The sequence below is a fragment of the Amphiura filiformis genome, chromosome 8, assembly GCF_039555335.1.
Source record: "Amphiura filiformis chromosome 8, Afil_fr2py, whole genome shotgun sequence".
NCBI classification, from domain to species: domain Eukaryota; kingdom Metazoa; phylum Echinodermata; class Ophiuroidea; order Amphilepidida; family Amphiuridae; genus Amphiura; species Amphiura filiformis.
The window spans coordinates 9,751,432-9,772,987 of record NC_092635.1 but is presented as its reverse complement, the minus strand read 5'-3'; the positions used below and the strand labels follow the sequence as shown (position 1 = coordinate 9,772,987).

Sequence of the window (21,556 nt, the reverse complement as noted above, 5' to 3'; positions counted from 1 at the left end):
GCACCTCAAAAGATGTTTCAATCATTACATCCATAACCAATAGCACAAATACAAATGTATGTAAAATAGAAAGGAGTGGAAGTGGAGTACATTGAAACAAAAGCATTTGTATTGTCAACATGACATAATAATAATAACAGCAGCAGCAGCAACAACAACAACAACAACAGAATATTTAAAATAAATACATGTTTTTATCCACAAATATTAACAACTAGGAGCTTATGAAAAGAAAACTATTTTTCCATAGACAAAAAATCAGCAATATATTATGACCCGAAGTAATTGAGCTCGTGACCTACATCTTTGAGTCTGGTTTATTCATGTGCACTCTCTCCTATCGTAAATTCTACACATCTGATGTACATACATCTAGTGCAGATGTTCATTATGTACATGACCGACGCTTACAGCAATATCCCTGATTACGGAGAGCAGCCATGCAAATCAGCATATATGGAGGAAGTTTGACCAGGCATCAAGACACTCCGATATAAATTCAGGCTGTTCAGACTGACAAATATTTTCTGAATTTGACCCATTACATAAACTTTAAAGCAATATGTTGTTACGATTTGTTCAAGAGGAGGTTCTCAATACTGTTTTTTTTTTTTCACGATTGTTACAATTGCAATGTACGAGTACTGTGATGAACTAAAATTCCCTGCGTATTTTCAAAATGTTACATTAAACATAGGCCTATACTTTTATATGTATATTCAATATTTTATGTTGCAGAAAACAATAAATCATTAATAAATATAAACTCCTCAAAAAAGTTTTTTTTTATCAGAAATATTTGAAATATGTTTTTATATTGTTTCATATCAATACAAACATTGTTCTTTCCTGTCAAAAATGACACCAAATTTGTGACCATAACTTATTCCATGGTTGAGTAACTGTCTTTGAAAGATAAGGAGGTCTCAAACAAAATGTGCCAACTCTGACATTGTCTGCGCCATTTGCATCAGTAAATATGAACACTGTTTCATTAAAAAACGGTTTCAAAGTGCTGCCAGTCTGATGTGCCGGTCTTCTGCATCTCCGGTCTGACGAAACTTGGTTTCTAGCTTGGAGATCATACTGCGGTAAACTCTAAAAGTTGCCGCAACTTGATTCTGAGGTATGCCAGCCTCAAGCTGACTAATAGCTCGAGCCTTATCCAGATCTGATAATCGAACCATGGTTGATTAGAACTTGCTTGGATATGACCACTATGGAGAAGTGACAGCAAGAGAGATTAACTTGCGTTGATCCATTTGAATCCACATGCATTAAACCACTCGTTCATTCATTCAAGGCAATAAGGTGAGCGCAGACAATGGTCAGTTTGGCACATTTTCTTTGAGACCTCTCTGTCTTTCAAAGTCTTTCAGCCGTGGAACAAGTTATCGTCAAAAATGAGGTGTCATTGTTGACAGGACAGAACAATGGTTTCACTGATATGAAACAATATGGAGATAGATTTCAAAAATTTCTGATATACAGCCGTTTTTGAAAGTTGCCAAACTTTTTTGAGGAGTTTATTTACACATATTTGCTGTATCTCAAAAATCAATGTTAGCATATTTGGGTAATTTTGCATGATTGCGTCGAATATCAAATTTATTGAAAAATGTCAGAACTGCTTTAGCCATATATAACATGTATAGCGTGTGCTGCATGTTTTATTCTGGTTAGTAACTAAGTGTACCATAAAACAATAAAGCAAAATATAGTTGTTCATGATTAAGTAGACTGTGATGACGTCAATATCTTATCAGGCAGTGTCTACATCAATATTGCTAACAAAAAGCGAAGCCTTATCTTTTACAAAGAAACCTCAATTGCATGTCATGTATCTGAGCTCGTTCAATCAATAAAGTTCACATAATAACATACATTAAAAACACGCCAGAATTTGACGTCAGTTGACAAAAATCACAAGCTTATCGTGCTATAAGTTCATGTAAACCAGGAACCGTTTTTCTTACGTAATATTTAATTCATACTTCTTACATGGGTAAATGTCAATGTAGTACTAATAAAATATACAAGCCGTGAATATTAATATTCATCCTCCACATGAACGCCAGTGAATATCCTACCACTTTCTTTTTGTAATGGAAACATTTAAAAGACAAACAACAACAAAACACTGGATCAGAACACATTGTTCGTAATGCTTAAAAAACAATGTTTTAACGCATTTTGTAACTCCTATTGTTGGAATGGTTGGAGTCCAGTGTTGAAGTGTTTAGATGCGTGAAACTCCTTTAGTTAATTTCGGAATTTGATTGACATCTTTCCATTGTGGACTTGGATTTGCTTATATTTCTTTTGTGGTCAGAAAACGGAATAACTTGTTATTAATGAAGCAAATGACCTAACATATGAACCGAGACTGTCACATTGTAATTCCCTACACCTCTTATTTATTAATTGGATTGTCTTTCAGTGAACAAACTTTCTCACAAATGTTTAAACTATATTCTGCAATACATATCCTTTCATGCTGAAATTCTTTAACCAAATATTTATGTTGAATGTGAGTTTGGTATAAATGTTTCATCTACTGAGAGTACCAATTACACAGCACCTATCAAAATAAATCGAAGAACTCAATTCCATCTGATAGGCAGTATGATGAAACCCATCTGACCTACATTCAAGATGGATTTGATGGCATTACAAAAACTTTAATCACAGTCAGCTATCCTCCATGTACCTCTATGACGAAGTTCTTCAAACTGGTTAGATTGCTGTCTTTGCATCATGGGTATTCTTGCTGATCTATAACAATGAGTAGTATGACAAGATGGTAGATGACATGTAGGACGGACCGTTCCAGGAATATAATTTTCCATCTCGAAATTGTTGTTTTAAGTAGTTCTCAAGTAGTAAGTAGTATCAATTGACGAAAAGCAGCGAATCAAATGTACATTTTGACACACTGAGCTAGGTGTACTCGGTGTACATGGTGTAAGGAGAGATAAAACACGTGTCCGACAACAACAGCAGCAGCAACAATAACAACAACAATAATAACAACAACAACAGCAATTGCAACGATTACAATAATAACCGCCATCGAAATCGACGACGGATACAACGACAACAACATTGTAAATTTAAAGAATTAGTATAGTATTAAACATACATATTTAATTTGCAGGCTCCAAACTATGTATAATGCCTTCGTTAAACGGCAACATATAATCATGTGATCTTTGCACCGAGAATCCATTTATATTCATGAGAAGACATCTTAAATGGCTACTGTTAGGTTAAATATATTAAATGTCATCTTCGGCATAATTAGTTCAATATTTAGTTAGAATGGTTCATTAGCAAGTCAATGATCCACCAACATTCAGATTGAACCGATTTGTATCTTCAAAATCTCGCGAGTGATTTCATTTTCCTGATGCTAAGCAAATTCTCAATAAACGGTCCTACATCCTTATGCCATTTGGTGGATTATTCAGCATTATGGAGGTGCAGAGGAGAGGATGCAACCACCCCTGAATAATAAGACATGGCTGCATTGTGCGCCTTGAAAGACGTTGAAATTATCAGATTCGTATTGAATAGTGCACTCATGTACAATACGATATAAAGGAGCGGAATTGCAAAGCAGTGAAACAAAATCATTTAATTTGCAATAACAATAATAATAATAATAATAGCACAACAACGTCAAGGAACAGAATGTTTAAAATTAGTATAAGTGTTTTACTGAAAAAATAATTACCAACTTGAAATTTGAGCCTATGAAAAGCAAACTATTTTTCTCATCAACAAAAAAGTGGCAATATATTATGATCTGAAGTAAATGGCGCTCGTGAACTTCATCTTTGAGTCTGGTTTAGTTATGTGCACTCTTTCTTATCGTAACTTTCACACATCAGATGTACGTACATCTTATTTAGCATGTTCATTTTGTACATGACCGACGCTTAGAAAATTATGATTACGGGGAGCAGCCATGCGAATCAGCATAATGGAGGAAGTTTGACGAGGCTTCAAGACACGCAGATATAAATTATGGGTTTTCAGAGTGATAAATATCCTCTGAATTTGAACATAGCCGTGACCCATTGCATATACATACACTTTAAAATGATATGAACTAAAATACCCAGCAAATGTTAGGTGTTGTATTTTGGTCAAAATCGAAGATAGCTCCCGCGATTCGCTGATAGTGGCATTCACAAACGAAATAATGGAATGGAGCGATCACCATTCTTCATTTTATCTTATTAGTTCCCGGTCAAAATTATATGGCTACATCTGATATCCCATTTTCTCATTTTGTAAGAAAAATATTTCTAACAATCTGAATTTGTCAGAAATCTTATAATAATGAGTAGACAAACATGGAAATAAAGGTGCTTTGTATTCTCGGAATAACACACATTGTAAACATGCAACGCTGTACTCTGAAGGACAGAATAACCAGCATATCATGGGTTTTTTTTTTATATGTCATCAGATGTTTTCAGATATTTTTCGGTTGGGCACAAAATAAATAATCACTATCTATAAGACACACACATATATACCAAGTAACTCTGCGTGAGAAAAATTGAACAATTCTGATTATCAGAAAAATATCAACGCTTGAAATTGATAATCACCTATGGTATTATATTGCAGCCTGTTGGAAAATATTATTCTAAACTTAACGAATTCAGAGCTTAATCGCACAGACTAATATACCCCGAGTCAATCTATGGCTTACCATTCCCGAGCATCAACTTGTCTGCGATAATTTGACGCCTTACACTAATAAACCACAGGGCTAGTAAACACATTATTATGGAGTTCTGTTGTTCTTGCATACAGTATTTTCATGCGGGCCATATATTATCCAAAATGCAACTATTCTGTTACAGAATTTGCCATTTTCATTTACGATCAACCATGGTGCTGAATCAGTGAATCAAGTGGTTAAATCTCTCTACCGCAAATGTAGAGAGCCTCGGATCGATTCCCGCTGGTTCTGAAGATTTATTTCTCTGCCTTAGTATTAATTTGCTAGTCCACCAACACTTTGCAAGTACTATGTAATGATCATTATAAATTACAATATTTATTGTAATCATATTCCTGATGCATTTGGACTATAAATGCAATGTGTGATTTTGCCGACCTATTACTGGTGTGGCTTACATATTAAAAATACATGAAATAGAAACATGAGTAACATATGCATAAAGTCCAGACGACGAGGAAAACATGACCAATTCCCGCGAGCTCTTTTCCTTAGTGTATTTAGAAACTCAATACTATTGTGTACAGTTTAACAGCAAAATGTCTACATGGGCACGATAATGTGAATGATTTGCCATTCAAAATACTTCACACTCACACTTTTATATACCCCTGATGATTATGATCTTTGTTACGAGTTTTCATTTTTCCCATCATTTTTATTTTGATGCATATTTTATTGACAGAAGTAAGGCAATCTTTCATGAGCTGTTGACGCTATTGATAAAACTGTCCATATGTTATTTAGATTCAGTGTCAACTGTGCCGTTGTAGATTGCAGAGGTATATATTAGTACTATAGGTGTGCAACAAAATAATATATGCATTAAGAATTTGACAATGTTTAGACAGGGAATATTTGTACAGTACACATGTATGTGGGTCGTTTTTTGTTTAGAATTTTCTTTCACAATATTCAATTTTAGATTTTATTTTCTACCTAACGGAAAACAGAATTAACAATTAATAATGCAATGCGTAAACATATGTGTTGCGTCCTGCAAGAAAACAAAACAAACAAAGAAGACAAACGGCAAATGTTGCTCCTGCTATCCCACTCGCTTAACATTCCATCCACATTCCAAGTAGGGGCCACAAAAAGGGACAAGACCGATAACCAAATAAGTCACCATCGTCATTCCAAGTAGGGGCCACAAAAAGGAACAAGTTCGACAACCAAATAAGCAACCATCGTCATTCCAAGTAGGGGCCACAAAAAGGGACAAGACCGATAAACAAATAAGCAACCATCGTCATTCCAAGTAGGGGCCACAAAAAGGGACAAGACCGATAAACAAATAAGCAACCATCGTCATTCCAAGTAGGGGCCACAAAAAGGGACAAGACCGATAAACAAATAAGCAACCATCGTCATTCCAAGTAGGGGCCACAAAAAGGGACAAGACCGATAACCAAATAAGTCACCATCGTCATTCCAAGTAGGGGCCACAAAAAGGGACAAGACCGATAACCAAATAAGCAACCATCGTCATTCCAAGTAGGGGCCACAAAAGGGACAAGACCGATAACCAAATAAGCCACCATCGTCATTCCAAGTAGGGGCCACAAAAAGGGACAAGACCGATAACCAAATAAGTCACCATCGTCATTCCAAGTAGGGGCCACAGAAAGGGTGAAGTCCGATAACCAAATAAGTCACCATCGTCATTCCAAGTAGGGGCCACAGAAAGGGTGAAGTCCGATAACCAAATAAGTCACCATCGTCATTCCAAGTAGGGGCCACAGAAAGGGTGAAGTCCGATAACCAAATAAGTCACCATCGTCATTCCAAGTAGGGGCCACAAAAAGGGACAAGACCGATAACCAAATAAGTCACCATCGTCATTCCAAGTAGGGGCCACAGAAAGGGTGAAGTCCGATAACCAAATAAGTCACCATCGTCAGTCCAAGTAGGGGCCACAGAAAGGGACAAGTCCGATAACCAAATAAGTCACCATCGTCATTCCAAGTAGGGGCCACAGAAAGGGTGAAGTCCGATAACCAAATAAGTCACCATAGTCATTCCAAGTAGGGGCCACAGAAAGGGTGAAGTCCGATAACCAAATAAGTCATAGTGTTCACTCTTCTGCATTACAATAAACCCAGTCGATAGTGGGGCACGCTGTATTTGAATACTTGATATGTCTGCACGAAATAAAATCCAAAACAATTAACTGCTAATTATAATGCAAATAAGATTATCACAACTTATTCAGTCCAACGTCCTCACGGTGGAATTAAATAAGTGTTACAAATTAAAGCCCAAGCCAAATCAAGTTTTTCACATGGAAACATTTGTGTATTAAAAAACCAAATGTTTGAATCAATGGCTTAAGGCAGCTGTGTACTCTAGACATTGTTTTTTTCGCAAAATTGAGGTTTTTTTGATATGTTTGTACTTTGTTGTGTTTTTTATGAATACAAGGAATGAAAATCCAGGTTTGTAAATTCCAACTGCAATATTTAAAGGATTTTATTTCACTATTCCACTCGTGTTTGAAATTGAAAAGGAAAGATAATCTTTGTTGTACCAGCCGGGTACACGCGCGCAACATCGCATCGCGTTGCGTATCGCGCAATTTGTTAACGCACAAATACGCGACGCATACGCGACGCTTATCTGCATGCGCGGCGCATCTTATGGAAACACCACGGAAGCACTGATTTCACAAAAAACCTAGTGGTCAAATGCCTCCGTTTTAGCTGATAAAATGTGGGGTTTTTCAAGTTCTTTCCCCGATTTAAATATCAAGCTATGAATGGATTTCGCTCAAACTTCTCAAGGGGCAGTGGATTTACCCGATGTTCACGTAATATAAGGTACAAAAACGAAAACTGCCGCATTCTCCTGTGAGATTCTATGAAAGTGCAAAATGTGACCACTTTAAACTTCACCGGTCATTATTTCAATGTTCATTTTCTCGGTAAAATGACGATTTAGGTACACGATAACTCAATAAATACAGCATCTATAGGTAAGCAAATATGATCATCGTAAAAAGCATGATAGACGCAAGAAACGGTTTTCTCATTTATTTTATATTTTGGTCTATTTCCGATTTTAGGCATCATTTTGTGCAAATAGGCGTTGGTGAATTTTAAAAGTTCATTTTGATGCCTTAGATGGTCAATATCTCAAAAAATAAGGCCAATATCAAAAAAAATAAAAAAACGTTTTTGGAATGGAGCCTCAAGATTGAGCTAAAAACAAAATAAAATATTTTGGAAAGAGTGCTTTTTTGTTATGATGTACCTATCAAATATTGCCAAAAACTCACTTTTTTGTGATTTTCTTCATAATTGTTGTTTTTACCCCAAATCTGTATTTATATTAAGATTTATTGATGTCTTGCCTTCATAAAAATGTATACTTTTATATGTCTTGAGCGAATAATTACAAAGTTATTGCACTTTTACTACATGCATATCTGAGAGTACACAGCCTCCTTAAAGACGATAATATTATCAAGAAGTGTTGCATTAGATGCGTTCACATTATTAAATAATTCCGTTGCTGCACTGGATTATATAATTATATTAGATGCGACCTTTCAGATAGCAATGCAAGATACAAGTAGGATTAAATCCTTACGGTAAGCTGGTGTATTTTTCCAAAATTGGTGTTGCATACACGTATACACAAATAGATTTAAGTGAAGAACGAGGCAGTCAACTGCAATTGATTGTACCTGGTCGTACCAAGACCGATGTTACTATTCACATATTATAGAAAAACTTCCCTCCCCTACAAACTGTGCATTTTTGGTTATAGGTAACTTGCGAGTGAAATTTGAATAAGAAGTATATCTCTAAAATACGGATATCGCTTTCGTTGTATTTGAAAGAATAATGTTACTTGTGTTGAACTCGTATATATATATGTAGTTATAATGCATAGATTGATTGTACCTGTTTAATCGAGATTTTCCCATGGTGGACGAAAATATATGCCTAATCTGATCTAATACTATATTACAAATTAACAAATTGGACTTAAATTTCGGTGGACATGAAAATATAGATGAAACAAATATTGTTTCCCCAAACCAATAAAGACACTTTCAATTTCATTCTGTGTTCCTTGATTTGTGAAATGCACATTATGATGCTCATTAAATATTTCTTCGTTGAAACCATAGTTTATGTTTATACATGTAGCTATTTGCCGTAATGTTGCTCCTGTATGGTTTCAATTATATATCGCAAGATTTGAGGAACTTCATTCTAGCTTGGTCAACCAGTATTTTGAATTAATCTCTGGTATATCGTATCAAACCAAATAAGACTGGACAGATGGAAATAATTGCAGCCTTATGGCTCATATCATAGTTTTGTTTCACAACAAGTCTGTAACAATTACAATACTTTATGAGGATCATATCCGCGTAGCTTACAATGGAGAGTGATCTGCTCGAAAAAGTCTCAAATGCAACATGTGTTTTTGACATTACAACGTATCTTGTTCATTCACTGCTCGCCTGTATCATAGTAATTATATGCATTGGATTTTGTCTCGATTGCACCATCGCCGCGTTAGCCACACTGCTTTTTGCAGCACTTCTCTTGCCAATGATAACAAGTTGAACATGTATGTTTAACTAAAACAAATCATGTTTACCACAAAGGTACTGTTCGGATGGAGGCAAGAAAAGGAATAAGGAAATATTCAGCAATGTTGTACACAACTAACAGGAAACAAACAACTACTCACAGTAGTTACCTGCACTATTTCATAATACTATTATTGTCTTCTCATGCAAATGTCAACAATCAGTTGGTATACTTAATGCTACCTTTAAATGTGAATACAGTTTATTCTTTCCAATTATGTGAACCGCTGGTCCTAAGATGCTACCTGGTGGAATTCGGTCAATGGTGTCTTACTGCTAACTGTAACATTTGTAAAGTTTCCGTGAACCGATGGTTCCTGAGATGCTTCCTTGAGGAATTCGGTCAATAGTGCCTTACATGGACTACTTCTTAATGCTGACTTTAAGTTTGAATCTAGTTTATGCTTTCCGGTTTCCTAGAGGAATTCAGTCACTCAACGAATACTCTCAGAGGCCACAGACTCACGAATAAATGCATCTGAATGGTTTTTAGATGTTCTTAACGTAATCTAATTTCAAACAGCAGCATAATATCACTGCACATACGACTTTGCTGCAGTAATGTTTTCGAGGAAGTTCATGTCATTGTCTTCATATAGCCTTTCATTAAGCAAACTAGCAAACTAGTGTGTTTAATATAATGATAAGAATCGTATGTTAAATTCTTTGAACCTATACACAACTGACTATATACAAGTTTGCACATTTCAACGTCGTGATTATTGCACGCTTCCAACTTCCGGGTCACCAAATATAATTATTTTGCTTCTTGGTTGGGCAATTGTTATTTCTTACCAAATGGTGTATAATAACTACCACGTTTTATTTCCAGGCAGATTTTATTGTATGTAATATGTTATGTGAAATGAATGGCTTGATCGCTGGAAAAAATGACCTGCATTGAGTTTTGTGTATTTAATTTTAACACAGCATTGTGTTTCCCTTTTCACACTTAGTTGCTCTTGGGTGACCTTTAACCCCAACTGTGTACTGTGTTTAAATACCTCACTTTTAAGTTAATGTTATATGTTGGTTTGTGACGTTTTTAAATTACATGCACATTTATTTTATATTACTGATTTGCTCACATTATGCTTAAAGATTATTTTCATTTTATTATTTGCTTTAATACACATACGGGCTTAGCAGCCGACACACCGGAACATTATTGCAGCTACTACTGTTGCCAATACACAACATGTAGCCGCCGCCATATTGCCGATGTTACTGCTGCTACTGGAGGTCGTTGTGTTTTCCATGGTGATGGCACTCATGTTGCTGGTGGTACTTCCGCCTGTAGCCTCGTCCAAAGGTCATCGTTATGTTAGTACCGTTAATATTTTTTTTTTTCATCGATATGTAGAAGATGGCATTTCTTTTACTTTTTATCACATGTTAATCCTGCCACAGAGGTATTTTTGATAATTACTTGTTGAAATGAGCTTTCAAAAGGATAGGCATACACTAAGATTTTCAAGGCAAAGGAATGAAAATAAAAGACATGTTAAAGTTGATCAAAAACAATTGGGTGTTAAAAATTGAAAGAATGATGCCATATATAGCATTATGTGGACACCATCTCCATCTATAGTTAGATACAATACTTTTCTCATTGTGTATAGACTAACTAATCCTCCATCATGTCCATGCGTATGTATAAATTGTATAGCGACTTTAGTTTTGTGTGGTGATATTTCCCGAAATAACACTGTTGACCAATCCTTGCTACTAATGTAATACTTACTGTAGTTAATAACAGATCGAAATGCATTCTCATCTTCCTTCAAGTGCAAAAGTATACAAACATATCCCCACAAACACACAAACTCATTCAGGTAAATACACAAGCCTGGGGATAATTTACAGTATATTGGGAATAAACTATTGCCTTATATCAGGTAGGTTTTGCTTGTATGTATGAATAGTGGTCCTAATCAATAATATCCTACGTTTCTTTACTGCTCAGTGCTGGATAAAACCACTTGCAATCTCGTGAAATAAAGTCACGTGCTTACTCAGCAAATAACAAAACGTATTCGACATTATTCGCAAAAGGTTAGAAAAGGTTGCTAGAAAACGTTTAGATGTCGGGCTATATAAAGGGTATATAAAAAGTATAAAACGTTTTCATAACATTCAAAATATTTTTGTAACTTAATGCAAAATATTCTAACATTATGTTATATAAGTCTTGACAATAAAATTGTTAAAATAACATTTCGACATCATTTTAAAAATATTGTTGTAGTGTGTTATCATACAAAACGTTTGGATAACATTTTCATGACCATTATATATGCCGACATTTAATGTTATTTAGACGGCTTACCAAACTCCAAACCGGTTCAAAATGTTTTAAAAGCGTTTGTGTTTGCTGGGGTTAACGTGTATACCGGTAGTTCTAAATGAATTTGTATGAGTGAGCATGATATAAATTACCTTTCAAATTGGCATTTAATTGACATGAATTCTACTAACAGGGTAATCGTAGAAAAATGCAAGTTTTGTGAAGTCTTGTTTGCATACTTGACATTGCATTACTCCTTCACTAGATGATGATGTCTGCTTCAATTACGACACCTGCATTGCTTTTATGCTTGAATACGATACAAATATATTTCACATCCTATTTTTTGCCGTAGGCATGTAATGCTGTACCATGTAATAACTATTCAAGGTCATCTATACATTCAATTGGTTTTGTCGTACATTTACTCCTTTGTTCTTACTTACTTTTACGGCACCGTCAGTAGCAAATACATGATGTGTAGCTACAACGTGAATTTTAGAATTCACTTGTTCCTATGTTGTAGCAGTTATAAGCCTCTGGCTAAAGTTGTGTTCAATCTTAGGAAGGTACAATTTTTCCTCTGCATACAGACTTATACTCAATATGTATGTAACACAAAGCATATTTGCCCAGTCATGTCTTACCCAATTATATATGTCTTGTACACTAACATACAAATATTATGAATAAAAAACTTGCATGGACCGGGGATTTTAACGATACTGCACAAATCAACGTGAGCTTTCGAGCTCCTGTGTCCTCATTCAAAAACATTCTGTCTGCATGATTTTATCTGCGCAACTAGGTGTCGTACACACACCCACCCACCCAACACCCCCCCCTATATTAATCCCAGCAAAGATATATCCAACTAAACAGCCTATCAAACAAAACAACCAAAAAAACAAACAACAAACGAACATAAATAAAATACACACCGACACGCACACCCCATCCACCTCACCAATCAGAGTGCACAACCACACAGCTACTAAAACATCACTAAACATAGCTAAACATGGTGGAATCACTTATTGATGCCTCTCCACGTAAAGGTCTTTTCATGATACAATTTGTAAAACCTGTACCCTCTGAGCTTCTTCTTTCTTCCTCTTTTGAACACGACGTTCAATTAATCTTTTGACCACTACAAACAATTTCCGTCAACATCGTGTCCCCTCTAATTCATTTGGCCAATAATCTAATGAATCGTACTGACTTATTGCTCCCTGTTTCAACTAGTCTTTGACTTCGTTTACTTTAAAGTAGTTTTCAAAAATAGCTTTGCTTGTGCTTGTATTGTTGTCATCCTAATGGTGTGACGGTGAAAATGTTGTATTTGTTATTTATAATCCCATGTTAGGTGCTAATACACAAACTATTTCTGTCGACGTGTTTTTAGTATTTTAAATTCCAATATGAGGTTTTCCGCTGATTTAAAGTCTGAACAAATGAAATCGATTAAAAATGCGATTGTGTTAAAATTAAATTGTCAATTAATAGTTGATTAATTCTGGCAGATAATTTTCATGCATTGTAGCCTTTATTTTGTCCAAATCATGAAAATGCAATTTGGCTTCTGCATTAAGGCGTCAAAAAGGTTTACGATGATATTAATTTTGTAAGTTAGGTCAAAATTAATTATTAATTTTTAAAGAAAAGTGCTTTTTCAAAAAAGAAAACGTATAGTTAATACATTATCATTGACATCATTGCCCTGTTAAAACATACCATGCTTTTATGCGCATTTATGGTCTACACAGCAATGCATCAGCCAGTTAATTTCAACCAGCTAACGCTCGATTTAGCCGTTGGGCATTAGAAGGTCAATGCTTACCCTTTTAACACGTTTACGGAACGTGAAAACAGACCAATAATAAAAAATAAAATTTTATGCATTTCATTTAATGTTTTGATCATCAATCAATTTAGAGCATCAAAACAACAATAAAATTATTTAAATAAATAGAACACCCTTGAGTCAAATGAAGTAATTCTCTCTTTGTAAATGCTCAGATTCAGCTGTCTTTGTTGCCAATACATATCTTACAGGTGTCCTCGTTCCAGGACAATACATTGTGATCTGACGTGTTCTTCGCTGGTTATCTGTTGTATCAAAACACGGCAGTGATTGATGTGACAATGCACCAGTTGCCATATTGGGTTAAATAAAACCATGTCCACCATAAGTTGGACTTTGCTCTTCTGTGGCAACAAAATAATGATGTTGCTTCGTTTCTGATGTGATGTGATGACCTTAACGATCAGGGTAATAAGGCATTACAATTATATATAGCTCCATATCGTGTGCAACATACAAGAAATATTAGAAGAGGTTTGTTGCGAAACCCCTTACATCCAATTGCCCAATTTTGAGAACACATAAAATAATCATTAAAAAATCACTAATATAAGGGGGTTTTCAACAAAAGCCGTTTTTATGGGAATGCTCATCCTACCCAAGTATCCCACCAAAAACTGCTTTTGTTGCAAACCCCCATATATCAGTGACTTTTTTGATGATTTTTTGATGTGTTCTCAAAATTGGGCAATTGGATGTAAGGGGTTTTGCAACAAAACTTTTTGTGGTAGAATAATTTGGTCTCTTTTGTTTTATATTGTTTCGTTTCTTTGTTATGTCATAAATTATTTTAAGTGTTTCTTATGTTTAGAAACGGGATCTATTAATCTACAATTATTCATTTCTATTGGGTTATTGACTGATCACATGGCTAATGTATGAGGGATGATATATGTGATCACTAACTACGTTCTACTTATGTTAGCAATAGGGACCGGATGTCACTTGATGATTTAATTGATGCATCACGACATTGATGATGCAAAGCAGGATTATTATTTGTGTCATGACGTACTTTCACAAATATTTGAAATGAAATATTCATAGATTTAGTTATGGTGTTCCAAAAATTGCAGAAATATCAAAACATGTTCGCGCACATTCTTTTGCGATATTTGTAGTTGTAAATGATAATAAGTAATTTATATGAATGTTGTAAATATGCGCGTGTGAAAGATTTCCATGAAACGCAATCTTGAATTAAAACCATGAATAATATTTTTAATTATAAAGTTCGTAACCAACTGTAAGCAGCATTTTCCCAACCTGGTATGTTACTTGCGGTATATGCTTACATTGTTCATGTCCTGTACATTATTTATGTAAACAGTATTTTTCTATTAGATTGACGTTTGACAAAGGTCATCAAACGTCAATCTAATACAAAAACACTGTGATCAAGGGAAACTGAACAGAACGGCACAATCAACTAAATTCATTTTCCTGTATAAAATTTTGTATTTCACCCTATTACCTATTTGTGTACTTTAATATGTTCCATCATTTAACAATATCAGTAGTTATATCATCTCAACAATGCGAGCAGCATTTTATAATTACAATGCAATAATAATAATAATAATAATAATAATAATAATAATAATAATAATAATAATAATAACACTACTACTACTACTACTACTACTACTACTACTACTACTACTACTACTACTACTACTACTACTACTACTACTACTACTACTACTACTACTACTACTACTACTACTACTACTAATAATAATAATAATAATAATAATAATAATAATAATAATAATAATAAACCAACGTCCTCGGCAGCAGAAACAACAACATCATTACCTTCAACAACATAATGAAACCGGTAGCAGCAACAACAACAACATGATTAAAACAACAACCCCAAAACGAGAGCATGCATTCAGTAGCTACTTAACAATAACAGAAGAAACATAGCACACAGAAAACATTACGTAGAACAACTTCATCATCGTCTTTTAATAGTTGCTACTGTTATCATAAAACGGCTAATGTGTTATCCAGGCCTCTAAGCGTCACATATTCAATATTCCATGTGATTATTTTTTATTACGTGACCACAAATTGCTTACATCATCAGAGCAATTTTCACCCACTACACGATTGTTATATGCATCCACCAGGTCAGTGCTTTTGGCAATATTCCTACGTCTGTTCAGAGTATCATAAATAAATCACATTAGCCTGTATAGTTAGCAAAAACGCCTGATGCATCAAATACATCAACTAATTAAATTTCCATCTCTTGTATGTTATAGTCTATACGCATTTCTGAATTTAGATTATCAATACAAAGTGGGTATAAACTTGATGAATTTATTTTATAAATATCTGTTGCATAGTCGTTACTTAATAACTTAGATTGGCACCTGACGTTATTTTCAATCATCCAGTGGATATTGTAGGACGGAAAGACCAGAAACGACATATTTTAGATCATTATAATTTTTCTTGTATGAAATAAACTGGGTTCAAAAAGAAAACTTATAATTTTTCACAGGGTCATATCTTAAAACCCAGTCCATAAAAATTAACCAAAATTACACACAGGATTACTTCAATACTCTACTCTAAACACATGTCAGTAACCAAGCAGTTGTCCAAATGACACAACAGTAACATGCACTGACACGGAATAGCTTCCTGGACAAAATTCACAGGCGAATAATTGGCACCCAGCAAAAGAATTCTGTGAGAATGTGTACAACACTGGTGATACTTTTCAAAGAGTAAGTGGAACGGGGATGCTTCTGCTTTTCACACACTTCATCAAGATACAGGTCTTGTTACACACTATTCCACTTACTCACATATTTCTTGTGTTGGGTGCCAATTATTGGGCTGTGAATGTGGTCCATGAAGCTGTTCCGTGCCAGTGCATTTTGCTGTTGTGTCAGTTGGACAACTGTTTGGTTACTGACCAGCGTTTAGAGTAGAGTATTGAAGTAATCCTGTGTGCAATTTCGGTTGATTTTTATGGACAGAATTTTAAGATATGACCATGTGAAAAATTGTAAGTTTCTTTTTGAGCCCAGTTTATATTTAAACACTACTCAAATTGAGTAGTATTAAGGCTGCAGTTGCGTTTGACTATGGAACATAATGTTTTGTGCCTCAGATAGATAGATAGATAGATAGCTTAATATTCGTCATTAATTTAGCATCCATTGAAAAGTAATTGCAATAAGTTGAAGTTATTTGTGGTAATAAATACAATAATACACGTGGTATAAAACGATTTAAGATGTAATTATTTCAACCATACTTCACGTCGTATAGGTATAACACCTACCCTTATACCCCACATTACATTATTCTTCACATTTTTAAAACTATAATTTTTACATACACCTTCCTTCTTTCGGCATAACAAGTGAAAGTTTACAATACTGTATACAGGGAGATTAGTTGTTGTTGTTGTTGTTGTTGTTATATTTTAGTTCATTGAAATGTGTTTGAATAAGCCAATTGCGAAAACAATTTGCCTCGTCATATAGCAGGCGTAGAGTTAAAGCTCAATAATACCATTGCTTTACTATAATATTCTGTTGAACTACAAAATGTTCCTTTCCTGAGGATAGTTTTCCTTTACAAGCAAATAATGTAAGTTTCCCTTTGATCAGCAATATCGTGAATGAATCATATCGATTGCACCATCGGGATGATTTTTCTTAGGCTACACACTGATCAAATTACCACTGTCAATTCTTTCTGGATAACTCGTGTCTTTGAATCCGTCTGCGAGTTTTTGACACCAATTATAGTCACAGCGCTTCCCCAGTGCAGATCAGTAAAGACAGGTCTATCTTGTCAGGTTTTAGTTTTGTGTCGGAACCGTACAGCTCTATCCAGGCATGAGTAGATTCCGGTGCAATTTCTTGTGTAACTATTGCAAATGCATGACCCTGCCGTAGGCCTCTCGTCTATAAGTGAAATCTTAATGCTCTGCGTGCTAGCCATGCGCTTCAACGAAAAAAGTTGGAAGTTTTGAAATATTTTCTCAAAATATCCAGAGCTATCTTAAGACTACTGAACCAATACTAGGCTTGTTTGTACTCATTTTAATGCATTTTTCATGCTGATTCCAAATATGGTCATGAACATTTACATTTCTGAAATTTGTGAATTAAAAAAAAAATTTGAAACATGTCGTCTGTAGTCGACACACGCGTGAAGAGAGTTAAAGTAATGACCTGAAGACTATACGATGCTGGCCAACTAATTTGTCCGAATTGTACCATGCGGGTTCTAGCTTTATGCGTCGATGGTGCTGAAAGCACTTCGCTTTTAAATAGGAATCTCATGTTCCATTTGTTTTCGCCAATTCCCTTTATTGCTGCTGGCCTGTATCTTCTATATCTATCTCCTCTCGCTCTCACTTTTTCTAGCACACATAGATCTCTAGATAATCGACATTACTATCACTGTCGTTAATGCTTTACCAATAAAACTAAAAGCACGAAAGATAAACTGTTGCTTTTATGAATGTATTTTAGCTCTATTGCTTTATGCATGGTAATTGTAGCTTCAATGTTTGCGCCCTAACTCCCCGGCCTAACTCTAGTCAAGGGTTAAAACAAAAATTTGCTCTCGCACACCGAACAAGTCCAATGATCGTTCAAATCTTGATTGTTGAGTGGTCATAATTCCAATTGCTGTCATAATTCAAGGCTAAATTTTGACAATGGGTCTTTTTTCTCTAAGTCATTGAGAAGGTGGTCATGCAAAAGCTGTAGTTTAATATTGTGATATTGATTTTAACATTACACTTCAATTCAAGCTGGAATTGTTATGATAAAGTGCATTAATATTGAATAGCTTGACATTTGAGTTATTCGTTGTGATCCACAAATGTCATTTTCAAGAATCTGTTTGTCACAGAATCCCAGGAGAGGATCTTACGAATGTAATGAATAAACTTTAATTTCCTTTTTGAAGGTTTCATTCATAAATCGTCCTTATTTGTCAATCTAACGTACTGACACTTTTAACAAGCATGGCTATAATTATGTTCAAACAATATGAAAATACTAAAATTGCTGGGTGCTGTGTGCTCAAAATAGGGCATTGCATTAAAACCTATTCACTAGCCATTTTTATTTGGTTTAAAAAAACATTCTACATCTAAATACTGGTCATGTTAACACTAATACATTAATGTCCTTTTAATTTTGATTTAACAGATTGATTTTATAATGTCATCAAAAGCTGTCAATCGCATTTACAACGTCAGACTTCAACAAATTTTTTCTTTGTGCTATTATCATTTAATAAAATAAACTGGGCTCAAAAAGAAACCTATAATTTTTCACACGTCATATCCTAAAATCCTGTCCATAAAAATGAACCAAAATTGCATAAAGGATTACTTCAATACTCTACTCTAAACATTGGTCAGTATCCAAACAGTTGTCCAACCGACACAACAGCAAAATGCACTGACAGCTTACTGGACCACATTCACAGCCCAATAATTGGCACCCAACTCAAGAAATCTGTGAGTAATTAGAATAGTGTGGAACAAGACCTATTTTTTGAAGGAAGTGTGTGAAAAGCAGAAGCAGCCCCGTTCCACACTATTCCACTTTGGAAATAATCACCTGTGTAAGGATCGTGTACGCATTCTCAAAGATTTCTTTTGCTGGGTGCCAAATAATAGCCTGTGAATGTGGTCCAGGAAGCTGTTCCGTGTCAGTGCTGTTGTGTCAGTTGGACAACTGCTTGCTTACTGACATGCGTTTAGATTAGAGTATTGAAGTAATCCTGTGTGTAATTTTGGTTCATTTTTATGCACAGGATTTTAAGATAATGACCTTGTGAAAAATAATAAGTTTCTTTTTGAGCCCAGTTTAATATGAAAATTCACAGTAAAGCATCTTGTACCTAGATATTTAATAGATCATTAATATTGGTTACCTCCAAAGCCTACGTTTAAAAAAGGCAATGTTCTTAGCAAGAGGCTCGCAAAATTATCAAATATTTACTCTGCTTAAAACAGCGTGTCACTGAATTAAACATAAAGTAATTAGGAAATATTAACCTATAAAAAATTATAAATAGGATTACGAGTGAGAAACACTATACAGCCGTTTAATCATCGTGCATTGGGGAGATGAAATATTTAGCACATTTACCTTAAAGTAAAGCTAACGCGCATCATACATGTGAAGGACAAGTTCTGAAAAAAGTGACATAATATTAGAACACGGTTGTTTGATGGCATGTAAAACTGAGTCATTTTAAAGAAAAGTTGAACAATGATGGCGCTATTTATCTTAAACCTTATTTGCATCTTTGCAAGGGGTAGACACTTGGTATAATTGTATTAGAACATCAGTAAAAAACTTTTTATTATGAAATATAAGAAAGCAAACTTTTAGAATTCAGACTAATGTACCTGATGTGCATACAGGAACAATGCCTCACCACTTTCATTTTGGTTTTCTTCAAGTATTTGAAAGAATTTGATAGAAAAAGACAGATAAAATTGTATACACTCCATTGCAATCTCTAGCCATCTCTTTCCACAAGCATAATTAAGACAATATCTATGTGCGTTAGTATTCTGTGACTACTGAAACTCGCATACCGTTGTGGTGTAATTATGGGTTTTTTGGTCAGGTGACTCCATATCGTCATGAGTTCTACAAACTGCCGAATATAAATTCGCCTCTTTGTTTACGCATGAGTTCTCTTGAATTTACTTATCCCTGCAACTTATCACGCTTAATTACCATCAAATAATTGATTGCTGCCAATTTGGCAACCTATCAAATGTACTTCTACTTTTCGTGACATATCAGATGCGGTTGCATGGGTAGGCTGTGGAACAAGTGCGGTCCTACTTCAGGTACATTGCAAGGAGCTTGGCTGTGTTAATTTGCTATTGTTTTGATTTTATATAGATCAAGCCAAACTATATACATGCCTATAGAGTTTTCTTTCTTCCCGCCGTTAAAGGCGTTTTGGCTAAATTAACTCCAATCATGCTGGAATTAGCGAAGCGGAAAACTGAAAACGAGGACGATTGTGTAGCCTACGCTATCAGCGGTATGGAGGGGAAATTATAAGAAAACTCTATACCAATTATTTGATCGATTCAAAAGAGTCATAAAGTGGCCGGTAGGTAAAACATGACTTGATCTGTCCAATCAGGTCTTCTACGTGCCGTATAACGAGAAGAGGCCATAGAGCCAGCCCAATTATAGGGCTCTGTTTTGAAGACACGGTTCCGAATTTTGAAGCTATGCAAGATTCATGTTTTGTACCGTCGATATAGAATTAGCCCAGTCCGGCAATGGTCAATCACCTTTCAAAAACATGAATCTAGTCGAAACTAGTGGCTATAAATAAAAAAATGTAAAAACAATCGAAACCCTGCCACTCATTTTGTTTCTAAAAGGTAAATAAACAACCTATGAAAGGGATGCGTATACTTAGTGATTCCAAAAAGATGAGAAAAGATGTTTTTATTTATTTTATCTACTTTGTTTACGTCATGCACGGCTCATTACCATACATGTAGTTAAGACCCAGCTCTTATAACGTTCAGCTCTTGCAGAAGGTCCAGCTCTGACACTGTCTTCAGTTTTGTAAGCGGAGCCTCTCATAATTCAGTACTCTCAGAGCGAGAATCACCTTGTTTTGATTTTGTGACCAAAATGAAAATCAATACATAACGATTTCATGCAAACGTAGGTAAACAGATAAAAGGAAAATAGATAAAGAGACTGAAATAGTCCTATAATACAGGTGCGTATGTCAGCGTGGTATTCAAATAACAATATTTCATTCAATATGTTCCTATTTTAAGAATCAAATCAACAACACGTGTGTAATGCGCGTAAGGATTCTTACTTTTTAAGAACAAGACACAACATGTTTTTACCTACGAAAAAGAACGGTTCTAAATTTAAATCATTTCTACCCATGCAGACAGTGTTTAACATTAATGTAGTATGAATGGCGTTCAATGACAAGAAGGTAAGAATAAACGAATGGTTTGACATTTGCAAGATTTCT

At 34.9% G+C, this 21,556-nt stretch overlaps 1 protein-coding gene across 3 annotated transcripts in view; it reads left to right on the top strand.

The window, feature by feature from the left end:
* Window positions 1-21,556, top strand: part of LOC140158590 (uncharacterized) — a 58,066-nt gene that overhangs the window by 14,808 nt on the left and 21,702 nt on the right. Inside the window, exon 2 of one of the 3 annotated variants that reach the window (XM_072181737.1) lies at window positions 10,518-10,691. The exons of 1 other annotated variant lie outside the window; for it this stretch is intronic. In XM_072181737.1, the coding sequence (XP_072037838.1) occupies window positions 10,590-10,691 (102 nt within the window). In that variant the 5' untranslated portion in view covers window positions 10,518-10,589. Of the gene's footprint in view, window positions 1-10,514; window positions 10,692-21,556 lie in introns of all 3 variants that reach the window. One more of the 3 variants, XM_072181738.1, reaches the window with a different exon arrangement.